At 39.1% G+C, this 16,723-nt stretch overlaps 1 protein-coding gene across 1 annotated transcript; it reads right to left on the reverse strand.

Annotated features, from left to right (window-relative positions):
* Nucleotides 1-13,432: 13,432 nt before the first annotated feature.
* Nucleotides 13,433-16,671, reverse strand: LOC6573168 (vesicle-fusing ATPase 2). The gene is made up of 2 exons (XM_001999223.4): nt 16,465-16,671; nt 13,433-16,339 (listed from the first exon to the last, which is right to left on the reverse strand). The coding sequence occupies exons 1-2, from the start codon at nt 16,572-16,574 to the stop codon at nt 14,197-14,199; spliced, it is 2,253 nt and encodes a 750-aa protein (XP_001999259.1). The 5' UTR covers nt 16,575-16,671; the 3' UTR covers nt 13,433-14,196.
* Between the last annotated feature and the right edge of the window lie 52 nt (nt 16,672-16,723).

Below are 16,723 nucleotides of genomic sequence, written 5' to 3' on the forward strand. Positions count from 1 at the left end.
GGCTGCAACTATAACCAATATTGCAATTACGAACACAAATGCGCATATTAGAGTTAAGAACATTTGATTGCAGAAACACGTTTAATGCATAAAATACGCCAGACATAAAGCCAGCAGCAGCAGCAACAACGCCTACAAATGCCGTCTCGATGACAACATAAATAACTAAATAAAATTTTTAAAAATTAATAAGTAATCCTTCAATTAGAATACAGACTACATAATAATGGCCAAGAGCAACAAAGCCGTGTATCACACCCCACAGTCAAAGTCAATGCTGAAGTCCGACTCTCAGCCAAGTTCAATATCAAATGTTAGACTTCTGACAGACGTGGCTCAATGAGCTAGATCCAGAGGCTTGTCACACACACACTCGCACACATGAATAACAGGAAGCATTGGGCGTTGCAGCACTATAAATCAGATTTATTATCAACTTTGGCTAACACGCCCTTTTTTTTTGTGGCCCCTTCGAGCGGGGTGAACGGCTAAGCTCGCAGTCAAATGCAAGCTAAACTCCTGGAGTGGAGTGTTAGTGACTTTAAGTCGAAGAGTTGATACCCTGTAAGTAGCGATGCCTCCATGAGCAAGTGCAAAGCTGCCGAGGTCGAGGGATACTTGCGAAGAAATCCGAATTGACAGATAGACAGAGGCAAACAAGTAGCAAAACAGACAGGTAAATAGATTGCTTTATGCCAGTCAGTCAGACAGACTGATCGACAGATGACAGACTGAGACAAGCAGACAGCTGGACAGACACGTCTAAATCAGCTCGTCAACAGCTCCACTCTATACTCTACATATATCATCAGCAAAGTCTTCCATCTATGGTTATCTAAATTCGTGCAAAATCAATATACCCCATTTACACATTTTTACGAGGCATAGCTACAACCGTCATTTACTGTAATAACAACTTCCGTATTTAATTCATGAGTCTATCATTATTTAGCTCGAACAGCAACAACAATCGCAAATGCCACACACAAAACTCAACTCGACTCCGAAAACTGCATTTGAATATGTTTCGAGATTCGATTTGCATTGACTTGCAGCGTTCATACGATCTAAGATACTCACTCGACTGGCGAATTTTTGTTTATCTACAAATTGACATAATTTGTTTATAAATATTAATTGAAATAAAAAAAAAAAAAAAAAAAAAAAAAAAAAAAAAAACCAAAACCAAAGACTTGACGTAAATCCAAATAACGTCAACAACATTGCAGATACTGAGTGTGCTTAGCATACTTTCGCATATACCCTTACACAAGTTAATTGGGGTATATTGATAAGTGAAATGGGAATAAGCGAAACTTTAACTAAGCTAAATATAGCACTCAACAAAGCAGAATAAAGGTTACATTCTCATATTTGTTATTAAATTTTGAAATTTTTTATTTATTACTTTTCACACATATACATAAATGGATGAGCATCTGCTAACAGTTGATACCCTTTGGTATGCTTCGAGCACTTGTTTAAATAAATAACTGAGCCGACAAAAACCAAATGCTAATTCAAACATCAAAGACGACGAATCGACACGCCCCGACAAAATATTCGGCTATAAACTGAAACACTTTATGAAACATACAAGCGACAACAATTAATTAAGAATTATAATTATTTATTGAGCATGCATACGTATGATACTTCGATATATAGTATTTACATGTTCAGCTCGTTGCGTATATTTTTTTTATTTTACATTAAAACTGGTATGAAATCGCATTAAATTGCAAATGATTAAAAAAATAATTTGATTGCATAATACAAATTGCCAAAAATGTACAAAGAAAAAATTATAAAATATTAGCATATTAATTTCTTTAGTATGGTTTATATTAAAAATAGACTAATTAGAGATTTAATGGAAAGATCATTTAAAAACAATTAGCTAAGTGTCATAGACAATAAATCATGAATTTTATGAAATCAAACATTTTGTAATAAATTATTATTATTTAATTTTTTGTTTTTTTATTATTTTTTTTTTATTTTATTTTTATTTTTTTTTTTTTGTATAGGAAAAAAACGAAAAGAATAAAACAAACATTGTCATATTGATAATAATAATGGAAATATTTAGCTTAATATATATTGTATTTTATGGTTATATATATTCTTTTTTGATATCGTAAAATAATCAAGTTTTGGATTTGTTTGAAAAGTGTAAATATATATATATAAATTAAGTGAAATGATGCTATTAATATTTATTTAAAATTAAGTTGCGGCCTCTTGACGCACTTGCACTTGGCTAAAAGCCGCACTTGAGTGCCCAGGAAAACCAGTTAGCTTGTCTCTTAATCGCCAAATGCCCATGCCTCTCAATTATTCGGCACACTTTTTAAATTTGGAGCCAGTGCGACCTGTTCTGATTGTGGATTATGGCTCCCCAAACAGATCCAGGCCCACATTCAGCTCATGCCGCCCAGCAGCCAAACAGAGGCTAAGTCAAAGTCAAACTCTGACGCAAATGGAGTTAACGATTTGTATTTCCAGACAAGCAGACGCACTTGAATATATATAAACGATTTTATATACTCTCTCACATGTATATACATATATAAATAAATATTATAATTGCACGTATGAGAGGAAAAATGTCAAACGGCCAAGACTTTGGATTCTTGGAGAGTGCGTGTAGAATTTAGCACCGAACGGAAGCTGTGCGCCTCGATCTCGAACTCGAACTCGATCAATGTCGGATTGGAAACGCTTAATTTATGTAGCAACAACAACAGCAACAAAAGCAGCCGCAGCAACAAGAACAACGACAACAACAACAGCAACAGCAACAAAAATGACAACAATTATTACTACATATTAACATTTGTAACATTCTTACATACTTAATACATTATTATAGTAATTTAATAACATGTTCTCATGGTCAACCTGCTGGCCAACTGAAGTGCCCCATGGATTGGATTCGATTGAATCGCATTGTCGTACCCGATGCTCGGGCTAATGCGATGCATATTTTAAAGAGTTGAAACACACATTGTAGCACACATTGAGACACCTCTCGACCCAGCTCTCCTCTTGTGATCTGATCATAATGAACAAGATTTTACGGGCGTTTACGTGGCCAACATGATGGCTCGATCGTTGGAGCCGGCCGGGCCGGGCCGGGCCGTGTGCCATGTCAAAGATACCACCAGCACCGCATAACACATCAAAAATATCACGATTTTCAGCTGTCAACAGTTAGGCGGATGTTGCGCTTTATCTATATCTGTATAAGTATATGTATCGGGTGAAAAGTGAAAATGCATCGTTCTAATTATAAGGCATGATGATATCATCAGCATCGCTTGATTTACGAGCTTATGTTTGCGGATCCAAAGATCCGGCAACAATTGGCTGCACCTGATCGCATTCGCCTTGCCCCACCCTGCACCACCCAGCGCTGCCCAGCTCTGGCCCGCTCAAGTTCAATGCGAAACAGCAAACGCGAGACGCCAGACAAGGCAAACCCTTGAAAATGGACGCGATTCGGATCGACTCGACTCGGCTCGACTTATCATAATCTCTGAGCACGGCCTGCACTTGATACCAGCTACGCTTGGCGACAATGGATCGCTGTCGCACTGTGTGTGCTGGGAAGAGATACGGACACCCAAAACCACATAGCGGCGGCCTCGTGCACACTTCGTACTTCATATGGAAATGCGGCACCGTCAATGCGCCAACAACGTGTAGGAAAAAAACAACAGAAAAAATAAATAAAACGTTTCAATTCCATTTCTTTTGCGAATTTCATTTGTTTTTTGTGTTTTTTCTTTTTGCGACAATTTCTGTTTATTTTTGCTAAATTGGGTCTAGTATATGCGGTTTGTTTATGAATCTGACCTCAGTCATGATCATGAATAGCTCTTTTTCTCATTTTGGGGGACATTTGAAGCTATGAATGGGCTGCGGCTGGGGCTGCGGCTGTGTTATTAGCGTGGGCTACAGAACGTCTGGCGTGTTGCATCAGAGGGATTGCAAATAGGTGGATATGAATCATTCATTAAAGACATTCTTATATAATACATGTATATATTATAGTAGATTGATTAAGTGATTGATTGATGATTAAGAACTTTTGGGTTTGCATTGATGATAGAGCATACTCTTATCAATTGATTGATTTGATTTGAGTAATGGACAGAGTCAGAGCAATGGGATAAATAAGGAAAGTACTATTACTACTGATTATTACACATTCATATATGCGATTGTTGATTGACTAACTGATTAATTGTTTGATTAAACAGCTATGTCAACTATGTAGGAATGATTGTCTGATTGACCAGCCAAGTAAAATAAATAGTACAACAGACTTGCATTTATCTCAATATATTTTATTATTGATCGATAGTTTATGTAATGATTGGCCGTGATTGGTCAACTTAATAGTATACTCAAAGCATAGACGCTTGACTGATTAGTTTTTGACTTTATGATTGACCAACTAACAAAGTCAGTTGCTTAGTAAGATTGATTGTGTCCTAAGAGAATGATTAATGGGCTGATTAAAGCAATAAATAATTAATTCATTCATTCACACCGTACATGAGTAATTGGCTGACTGACTGTACTTCGCACTAACAAGCTGATTGACTGACCAATTGATCGATTCATTGATTGACTATTGCTTGTCATCAACTTACATCATTTGTATACACAAATAATCAAATCTGGAATCCATTTTCTTATCGGGATTCCTCACTCAGTTAGACGCAGATTCCACAGCTCCATAGTTTATCTACTTACCATTGTATTTGGCTGAGCCATAGACTCGTCCATTGATTTATGGGTGTCGTCTCTATATTGCCGTTTTCAAACAAAAAACAAGCTCTAAATCAAGTTCAAAGTCAAACAAATTAACAACAATTTAGCTAATCAAACGACTAACTAGCTGACTGACTGACTCTTGTGGGTGCCCCAAACGAAAATGCCCCACAAAAGAGAACCGAAACATGTTTGCAATATTTAGAAACAGAAAACAAAAACTGCACAGTGAAACAACCTATGTAAATTGATAAATTATAGTAGATAAATGCAAATAAATAATTAAAAGCAAATATAATATAACGAAGCGCAGTCGCAGCCGTAGTCGCTGCTATAGCCACAATTCACAGCGGCTGGCTATTATTTTGGCAATAAACTTGTTTAATTTGCATAAAGCCAATGCCCGCCCCAGCTGCCGCCCGCTCGCCCAGCCACCCAGCCAATGCAGATCGTATCGAATCAGCGTCAGCATCAGCATCAGCTGACGCGGATGCTGGGATAGCAGACAAACAGCAGCATCTCTCCAGCTGAAGATTTTGTATAGTTGATATATACATGCATACCTACATGCATATACATATGTATGTATCGATATACAGATATGCACAGATCTATATAAATTCTTCATATTATACTATGCACTTCATTTTCGGCATCGGGAATCTGTGGCAAAACTAGTTCGTCGCAACGTTTAGTGCAGTAAACAAAACAAGTGGACCTGATCTAGTCAAGAGTTCGCGACTATCAGATACCCTGTAGAGCTGGCGTTAAAGCTTGCCTCAAGCTTATGTTCAGCTTTGTTTAAAAAATTATTATTAATATTTTGTTTATTCTTTATTTTTCTTAATTTTTCAAACATTTTTTGAAATTATATATTTTCCCTGGTGGTCAAGTACTATATTCTAAAAATGTTTTTAGCAATTTTAGATAACATAAACTATAAATATATCTCTTTAGATATTATAACAAACAACTTGTTGATCATTTGATGAAAAAGAAAATAAATATAATACTCGAAATAAAATACTTGATATGATATCATATATCTTAATATATCTTAACTTAAATGATACTTTGCCTTAATACAGGGTATATAAAATAATAATAAAAAATAAAGAATTAAATATGCACGTTTATGGTGAAACACAAATATAAATAAAAACTTGTATATAGTGTACAAATATAAGTATATACAGTATATTCTTGTACATATGTACTTGTCTCCTAAATGTATCTTTATTTAGCGTGTTCTATTGAAAGGACAATAAACTTTAAACAATACATCAAGGTCAACCACTCGCATTAGATGATATTCGTGGGCCCCTTTTGATTATTGTTTAATTCTTCAATTTGATTTAAAATTTAAAAGTGTATTATGCAAATCCGAATTTAATCGTGTTAATTTGCGATTTCCAAATTCCAAATCTCAAATCTTTAATCAATTCTGTGGCTATTCCAATGTTCTAGATTTATATTTATTAGAGATGAATGGAATTTTAGTTAGCTGAATATGCATACATGCATAGACAATTGGATATATGATCAGTATATTAAGTATATTAATTGATTAATATTATCAGCCAGTATATTCTTTACATATGATTTCTAAACTTTTGCCAATTTTATTAACATTACAGTTGCTGCTTTATAAATTGTTAACAATGCTATAAACTATCATAATTATTTCAACAATTATGTTTAGCGCATTATTATTATTGCTTGCATATTAATATTAAGTTAATTATTTTCGCCAAGTAATTGTGAGCAAATTATTTCATAGAGACTAAATTCTCTTTTTGAGCAGCGCTTTGTGGAATTTGTATTTATTTATATATGAATATACATATACATATATATTTGTTTTTTTTTAAATATGTATTTTCCTTTATTTTTAGTTTTATTAATTTGTTTTGATTTCTGTTTATCTGGCTTAATGTTTGCTGTTGTAATAATTTTAAAACATTTACAGCTGTTGGGAACTATTTTTGCAGGGCATGACTCCCATATATATATATGGGTATATATAAATACATACGCACACATACATATATATGTATATGTGCATGTGCGTATAAGATTTACATTTCTGTTTTACTTTGTTGTTGTCAGCTATGTGTTCAATGCCCCCAACGTGTTCGTTGCTGTTGTTGTTGTTGTTTCTGTTGTCGACTTGCGATTAAGTTGGTTCTGCGCTGCAGTTTTGTTTACTTTTGATTTTGTCGCATTTTTTGATTAAGTGCAACGGGCGCATAGCCGGAATAAGCATGTGTGCATATATATTTGTATATATACAGATGTAACTGGCAGTATCTGACAACTGTTGTTGCCCTCTGCAGTTGTCGTTGTTGTTGCTGTTGCTGGTGTTCCTGGTGTTGCTACTTCGAATGTTTCTTAAGTTCAACGTAATCAACGCAGAGAATGTCACATTGAAAGAGGTCAACCACCAGCGCCTTGTCATGTCATTTATGTAATTGAAAACAATTTATTTTATTTGCTAACGATATTACGATTTAATTTAATTAAAGCAGGAAGACAATCATCAGCAGCCGCAGCCATAGAAACAGTTGCCGTAGGTAGAGTACAAAATAAGGAAAACAATATCTAGTCGATATCGATGAATCAGTCAATCAGTTCATCAGAAAATCAGTCAAACTGCTGGTTTAACATTTAATCTGGAGGTTAATCAGTCAGTCAAGCAAATTATGAGTCAGTCAATGGGAAAATTTATAAATAAGTTCATCACTCTTCACTCATCAGTCACTAGTCATCAGTCATCAGTCATCAGTCACTAGTCATCAGTCATCAGTCACTAGTCATCAGTCATCAGTCATCAGTCATCAGTCATCAGTCATCAGTCATCAGTCATCAGTCATCAGTCATCAGTCATCAGTCATCAGTCATCAGTCATCAGTCATCAGTCATCAGTCATCAGTCATCAGTCATCAGTTATCAGTCATCAGTCATCAGTTATCAGTTATCAGTTATCAGTCATCAGTCATCACTCAATCAATAATCAGTAATCAATAAATCAGTCAATCAACTGTCTATCAATCAAAGTATATGTGTCTGCCAATAGGTAAATCAATCAATCACTCAGGCTGCTCAGTGCAGAGTCTTTCAATCAGTCAATGCACCTAGCTGTCTGACGGTAAGTCCCTCTGCTAATCTATCAATCAATAATTCACTCAGGTCAACCAATCTATAATATATTAAAGCTGTCCATAGCTGAATCAGTCAGTCAATCACTCAATGCGACCAGTCTAATGCACATAGATATTCAGCTATATGCTGCTATGATATATGTAAGCTTCTGCATGACTGACCGATCTTTTGGGGCGTGCCCTAAGTATGGGTTGCAAATAAAAAGCACATAATAAGCGTTTAAATGCAATTTTCGTAGCAAAGCGAATCGTTCAGGCCAAATATCATAAGGCAGCTAAGTATATGTTTTGTAGCACATTGATTAGAATGAAATATGTGGCTAGCCCAACAACAACAACAACTACAACAAGAACAACAGCGGCAGCAGCAACAGCAGCCACAAAAAACTACATCAAAAAGTCCTTTTTCTTTCTAACAGAAATATTTAGGTAGCATTTAAGGAGACAGACACACAGACAGCTCACAAATCGGACTGTTTCTGTTTTAGTTTTACTTTTTCTTATATATTTTGTATTTCTTTTTTTTTTTTTTTTTTATCTTTTTGACTGACGGTTCCTTCATTTCTTGTGGCTGCTCAATAATTTTGTGAGGGTGCCGCCAAAAAGGGCGCTCGATGTTCTTTGTTTCAAATAGATTATGGTCAATGCGAATACAGATGAACATATATACAAATATATATGTATAAACATATTTCGTCTGCTGCGAAGTTCAAGGATTCTGGACATTGGGTTCATTGAACCAGAATGCTGCTACGGCCGGAAATATCGAATTCGCTCTAATTGTGATCGAACAAATTAATAATGTTGATGAAAAGTGAAAGACAATGATCACAGATGTCATCGTCATCGTCGTCGTCTATGCGAATTGGGAAAACCAAATTGCGCCAGAGGAAGTGAAAGACATCCAATTCAATATCCGCCTGCTGTAAGTGTGCGCCCTAATGACTTGGAGGCGTGGCCAGTTGAGGAAGGTGTGCACAAAGGGTTGCGAGAGCTACGTAATACGAGCTGTCCCCAGAAAAGTGAAGAAAGTTGAAACTAGGCACGTGCCAGGCCAGCCCACAGCTGTCGAGGATACAAACGAAAGCGAACTACGACGCGCTGCCATAAGTCAAGTTGCCACGAGCGAGCGAGCGAGATAGCGAGATAGAGAGAGAGAGAGAGAGAGGGAGAGTGAGCGAGTGACGCAGTCGCAGATCAAGATCACAAATGCTGATGGCACACTGATTGATCTTGCGACTGGTTTGGATTGTGCCAAGGAATTCCTAAGAATATGGCACACACACACTCACGCATACACAAACACAAGCTGGAAAACAAAGCGAAACTAAACACGCAAAAAACTGAAAGGGTGGAATACAATATAATAATAACAAGGAGCAGGGCAGCTCGTATTATTTAATTTGGCACTGAGAGTTTTTTGCCGCCGAGTGTATCAATGAATCGAAATGAAATGCGAATGTCTCGATCGCGTGCGGCAAACATTTCCACGGATTGCTCTGCAGATCCCGCGTTCGGCATTTATTGCTGCTCTAGCGCTGGATATTATGAATTTCTTGAGAGCTATGTGACGCATAGCTAGAGAGTGCAAATAACGTATATTTGTTTATGTCTAAGTTCTTGATTGTGTTTATGTCTCGTTGGGGAAACTAGAGAGGTATCAAAATACATGTTTATGTATGTGTTCATATATCTACCTTGATCTGATTTCAGTGCATATATGGTAGACATAACAAATTGTGTATATAGATCAAGATTACTTCACATATACATACATACACATACACAGTACAAACAAATATTATGTTAGAATTATTGTAAACGAAAATCAATTAGAGTCAGTCAACTACAATATTTACTTCATTATAGTTAAAACATTAGCTTTTTATTTCGCAATATTTTGAATAATTTGATAACTTAATTGCTTAGCTTACGAATATGCCAGATATATCTACATAGAATATACATATATTCGCTTCTATATCAGTGCTTACAAAACATATCCAAGTAGTGTATTTAATCTTCGGCTTGCTCTTTATACTTTTTGTGGCGCAGAGTTCCAGAGTTTTGATTTGTCTTGCCTGATGCTGAAACGATTGGCTGATTATTATTTATTTTTTTGTAATCTGGTGGGTTGTGCCTTGTATTTAGGCTGCAAATGCATATAAAATAGGTTTAACCCATGGCGTCGCAGGGGTCAATAAGACCGCAACGATTTCAAATGAACGCAATAAACATTAAAATTTCTAAATTAAGGCTTTTTAAATGCATTTATCTAATATATAATAATTTTTAACAAAATTTACATAAATCAGTTCGTAGCCTATTGCATTTTATTCAAATATTTTGAAGTCATTCACTGTGAAGGGTTAATCGACATAGTTTTTTCTGTACATATCAAACTAAATAATATAATGCAATAATTTTGGAATATTTTTGCCGTATCAATTCTGATGACTAATACGCATGCAAGTTCCAAGAAAATTGTAGACATACCACGAATAGTTTTGGGACCAGGCAGCGCCGTCAACTTCTTGGCTCACATGCCAAATTGCAACTTAATTATAAATTGCAACAACAACAACAACAACAAAACAGAGAAAAAGAGGAAAAACGACTGAAATGAAACACAGACAGACCAAAGTTTCGGGCTGCACTGTAAAATTGTAGCGTCAGAGAGCCATGAAGCGCCATACAAAACAAAACAAAACAAAACTGAAGGAAAAAAAAAAACTGCTAATTTAACTGTTAGTTTCACATGCACTCACATACACACTCGCACACTCTCACATACACATGCGAAGTCCAATGAAAATGCCATGAAAATGCAGTCAACTTTGGGAAATCCATGAAATGTGCGAGTACAAGTATTAAAGCAAGCAAATCTTCCGCGTTTGTGTAATGCAGGAAGATTTTGCATGATTTTTCGCTTTTATTTGAGCATTATATATAAGTCTGCATATATATATTTATATATATATAGGTATATCTATGTATATGCTATAAAGCTGCAATTTGTGCATGAAATCATTAGGTATTATGGGCCTGTTTTGACTAGAGCTGCATAGCTTTGTAATATTAAAACCCTAAAATTAATCAGACAAAATATTCTTGGTGAGGTTCTTAAGGAATTACATATAAATTAATTAACTATTCACTGCCCATCATATAATAATACTCTTACAATTTTCTATTGGTCTTTACAAAATATATACAAAAAATTACTTATTTTACACTTTTAGCTCGAGCTAAAATTCAACCTTCGATCCGCTTGAACTTAAATTTATTTTGCAAATATTTTGAAATTGTTTGCGAGTGTTTAGCTGTTGAGCCGCCTAGTGGAGACCATATCAGACTGCATCCTGAAAGGCTGTGGCCAACTGAGCGCCGCAAGTCCGGTGAGAGCTAGAGCCAGAATAGTCCGCCATTTGAATGAAAGCAGTGAGAGCAGCTGAAGCGGGCGTCGCATTGCAAACCTGAACCCACGATAGAAACAGACCCCAGCGCAGTAGCCCCTGTTCAACTCGGATGGCACCTACTGTCTGCTAACCAATGCCTGGTCCTCCTCCTCACCCCTAGCCCGTCGGCAAATGCCCGCTAAATCCCCACAATCAACAAGCGCTGGAAGCGCCAGCAGCTAGCGACGTCAGAGACAGCGTGCGAAAGTGAAATCGAACCTTTGCTGCCGGCGTTTGTGCTTTTAACAACAACAACAACAACAACAACAGCGGCAGCAGCAGCAACAACAACAAGAAGCACAGCCGGTTTTAGAGTGCTGCGAGGGGCACGACTGTGCGGCTGGTTGGGGTTGGGGGGTAAGGCAAGGCTTAGGTGGCTTTAGCTGCAGCTTTGGCTGACAAGTGCGAGCACCACCCCCTCGCCTTCAATTAGTAAGAAAAATACACTCACTCACACACACGCACACAGTCGACGCTTTCTGTAAAAGTTGCGCATTTTATTTTTAAAGAGGCGACGTAGAGGTTGAATGAAAATTTCATTTCGTTATTGCTGGAAGAGATGGAAAGAGTGAGTGGGTGGCGATCTCTCGCTCTCGCACTCCCATTCTCTCGCTCTCTCTCTCTCTCTCTCTCTCTTTCCGATTCCGGTCACTGAACTTTGTCCGACTGGACTTTCGTCATGAAAATTTGCATACGTACGCTCGTACGTTCGCCAGATGACGCGACCCCCACTTGTTGGGCGCACTGAAATTGGATATTTTTGGGTGCTTGGCCCGGGAATGACGCGTCAAAAGTGAATTGAACAGGCGTCATTGGGGCAAGCCCCGTCACTGGGCGCACCGTCAGCAAGGGGGGAGAGGGGGAGGAACAGCAACTGCTGCAACTGGTCTCTTGCGCCTAATTGTGCCATTCTATAGGAAATAAATTTTGCATCTTGGCAAAATATGCAGATTTAATTAGTTAATAAGCACCGTTGGCTTGCAGCTGGCCAGGATTCCTTAGATAACGTGGCTAACGTGGCGCTCGGCCAATGCGAAACGCTGCGCGTCAAATGGGCGTCGCGCGCAATTAGCGACATATATCAATTACAATACAGAAATAAGAAATCTACACTTATTACGTATACGACTCGCTGGCCCGTTAAAATGTTTACATTATAAATCATTTATTCAAATTACACATTAAAGCTGCCTCCATTCGCAGCGGAACCGGAGTGTCTTGGTCAGTTATACAGCGGTTCAGTGGCTGGCCAGTGTGGCGGGTCAGCCTGTCGCTAGCCAGTCGCACCACGACGGCGTCTACCCAACAGCTGATCGACGTCTGGCAGCGGGCTCTGAGCAATTGGGCTCTGATTTGTTGCTCCATATGCTTGTTTGGCGCCCGAGTCAAGTTCAAGAATGTCAAGAGGTTCTTTAATGCATTTATTACACACACACACACATACGTCGATATACATGCGGCTTATAACTATGTAAATGCAATTGTGAAACATACTTTGTAGCATTTATTGGATGTTATTTTTGTTGCTCTTTTTCGTAATTATTTAAATGTAATTTCTTTTTAAACTGTGTAGGAAACATTTTAAAATATATATTATATTCAAATACAATTTTCACTTTGCACTACATTTCCTAATTTAAAACTTTGTTAATTTTAAATTTATTTTCGTTTCCTTCATTTTTTGCAAATGTATTTTTTTAATGCATCTAAACACATGTTTTTATTCATGCATAATACAATTGGCCTATATAGTAATTTCCATGACATTGACATAAGAAGCGCTGGAATACACTTGGTGTGTCATGTTTCATATTCTTATAGTCTACTTTTGTGCGGTGCGAATCGAGTTAGTTACAAAATTAGCCGCTGTGTGCAGTGGCGGCGCTAGTGTATCAAATCGATCAAAGCGATCGAACCTCTCATATCAAAGTTGACAAATAATCTTCAAAAATTGTAAGTCAAAATACATTCTTCATATAAAGTACATATATATATATATATATATGTATATATCAATAGACAATTAAAAACACTTATATAAATTGTTTATAGTGTGGATTGTTTCTTCTACAAGACATTTGTATATATTAATGTTTAACTTCTTTGAACTTAACAGCGAAGCAAAGCAGGATGTGCTCCTATATCTAACAATCCTAAGGAGGACATGCATTTCTATGCAAGGAAGCTATAGGCTAATGCCACATACTCAATTATTACAAGTACAATTACATAATTGGAAGTTAACAGAGTGTGATAACAACTTAGTAGAGGTTTTCCATGTTAATTATATTTTATTTATCTACTACAGCTGAGGCCTGCTGGCATATACGCAGATATTATCATTACGGTCTCTTGCTCTAAATATTTTGCTTATATAAAAAGAATAAAATGTACATTTCTAACACACTCAAATTCACATTAAAATGGGCTTCCAATAGATACATCGTCTACAGAAAGATACAACTACAAGGGTAACGTAGCTCCTATTCAACTATCTAATAGTCACGACTATGCCAAGGGTTTGACAAGGATGCGACAAGGCTCAAGTGGACTAGTCGTTGGGATCTGTGCGGAATGTTTATAAACTTTCTTTTGTCTTATTTACTGTTGTTATTGTTGTGTTGTTATTGGTCGGTTCTGTACTTGTATCTAGCTCTTTGATAAATGGTCTATAAAATGTATTACAAGTCTCTATTCGAGCTAATTCGTTGGTGCAGTTTATTTTTGGACACGCTTCAGAAAGCATCGTTGAGCTCCACAACTGACATTCGCAGTTCCCCTAAGGGCGGTAGCTACTGCGGCCTCGCCAGCATCTCCAATCCGCCCTCCTCCTCCATTTTGGTAAGGAACTTCGTCACTCGGTACTGCGGCTCCGATTGCCGCACCATATCGATTAGTGCCAATAGCTTCTTAATGCCAATCCATACGCGTGCACCGTTAAATTTGCGGCCAATCACTTGCAGCTCTTCGGGACTGAATAGATCGGAGTCCTCCAGCACTGTTAGCACATGGTCGGGATTGGATATATTGGGGACATGCAGAACGGAGGTGAATGCGGATAGCATTTCCATCTCCTCAAGCACCTGGCGCCTGCTTGAGGTGCACAAGATGAGCAGTTTGCGACCCTTCGGTGGCTGTTTCTTGAGCAGCACCAGCAAGGCCTGCAGTGTTAGGTTGGAGTAGCGCGGTCCGATGGGTCCGTAGTCGAGCAAACGTTCCACATTGTCCACCACAATGCAGCTGAGCGTGGAGCGGTAGGCATCATCGAATATCTTGCGTATGTGCAAGCACTTGGCGGACTCGGTGAAGCCCACCATATCCTCAGGCGAGCACACCTTGACAAAGGGAAAGTCACTCATCTTTGCCAGATTGGCGGCCAGCGCCGATTTGCCCGAGTTTGGCGCGCCCTCGATGAGCACGGACACCAAACCGGAGCTTTCCGTTGCCTTCGCCTGTTGCACATACAGCATGCCATCCTCCAGCACACTGGTCACTGGCGGACCCCAGTTGATGACGCCGCGGGCGAGCATGTTCTCAATCATCTCCTGAGCTGCACCGAATGCGGGCTTGATGTCATTTTCCAAGGCGTGCATAAAGTCGGAGCGCGTTACTTTTAGCTTCTCCATGGCCTCGGGATCTACGTGCACTTTGGCGTCGGCTTTGATCAGGCGATTCATGGCCGTGGACTGAGCAGCACGCACCAGACCCTCGAGCTCAGCGCCGCTGAAGTTCTTTGTGCATGCTGCAATCTCCTTATTATCCACATCGCTGGCAATCTTATTGAACTCGCGCATTCGCTTTGTGTGTATGTTGAGGATCTGAACGCGCCCCTCTTCGTTGGGCAGGCTAATTTCCATTTGCACCTCCAGGCGGCCGGGCCGAAGCAGCGCCTCATCAATCATATCCCTGCGATTGGTCATGCCAATGACCAGTATGTTGTTCAGCTGTTCCACGCCGTCAATCTTAGCCAGCAGCTGATTGACCACGGTGTCATGTACGCCACTGTTACCGGCCACCGAGCCACGTGCCTTACAGATGGCATCGATTTCATCAAAGATGATTATGTGCAGTCCACTGTTCGGGCCTAGACGCTTCTCCTCCTCTTCGGCGTCGGCAAACAGACGTCGAATGTTGGCCTCCGATTCACCCACATATTTGTCCAAAATCTGTGGTCCATTCACAATCTTGGGTTCACGTGCGTTCAACATGGTGCCAATCTGTCGAGCCATCAAAGTTTTGCCCGTTCCTGGCGGTCCATAGAGCAATATGCCTTTCACATGCTTAATGCCCAACTGTTCGACCAGCTCGGGAGGGAACACTCGTGAGGCAAAAGCACGTCGGAAGATGGCATTGAACTCCTTATCTAGGCCACCAATTCCCATTTTGCCAAAGTCCCAGTCGGGATTTATGATGGGGCTTCGTGTAATTTTGCCCTTGGATCTGCCCTGTAGATTGAGCACCGAGTTCTCGGCCTTCTCGAATTGCACCACCGTGTTGCCTAGCACCCGGCCAAATCGTACATTCCGCGTTTTCGCCTCCTTGCCATCCCCTATGGTTCTGGGATCTACAGCCTCCAACGTCTTGACCGCCAGACCAAGTAATTTCTTGTCCTTGAAGTGAAAGACCAGTGTTTGACCCACCGTCAATGCCATGCCCGCAAACTGCATAATGAATTCCTTGGCCATTTCATCCGAGTCGTAGGGCTCCTGGGTGATGGTCTTCTTTTGCAGAAAGTCCGTTTCGAAGGAGACCGATACAACGATGTCAGAGCTGGCATCGAATCGATAGGGGCGCACATCGATCTCCTGATTGATGGAGAGGGAGGCCCATTTGCGCTGCACCAGAGAAAAGCCCACATGCCCACGTGGCAGATCGGCGATCTTCTCCAGCGCAAATATATAATGCTGTCCAGGTCCCGGCGAGATGTCAACATATCTGTTACGCAGCAAATAAAACACAAAACGGTGATTAAATAAGCTTCACTAGTGACGCCCCCACTGAGCTGGCGTCATTTTATGAAATCATTCAAAAGTCAAACAAAAATCGAAACCCAAACTGACTTTACTTCCTCGGTGAAATCGGCAATATTGACGATAGCCTTGTTCGTCAGAGATAGTTCGTCTGTGGGGCATTTGATGGCCTTCATTTTGTGCGCCATTTCGTTAGCCATTATTGCAGCACAATTCTATTATAATTAGTTTTCTCGCTCAATTTAATATTTACGAGGCGAAATTGTTTCCAAATACTGACTCACCAACAGCTGTTCGCACTGCTGTGCAGCCCTGGTTGCAAAAAAGAGAAACCAGCGCATTATTAGTG

This window comes from Drosophila mojavensis, unplaced genomic scaffold (genome assembly GCF_018153725.1).
Source record: "Drosophila mojavensis isolate 15081-1352.22 unplaced genomic scaffold, ASM1815372v1 contig_16, whole genome shotgun sequence".
Lineage (NCBI taxonomy): Eukaryota > Metazoa > Arthropoda > Insecta > Diptera > Drosophilidae > Drosophila > Drosophila mojavensis.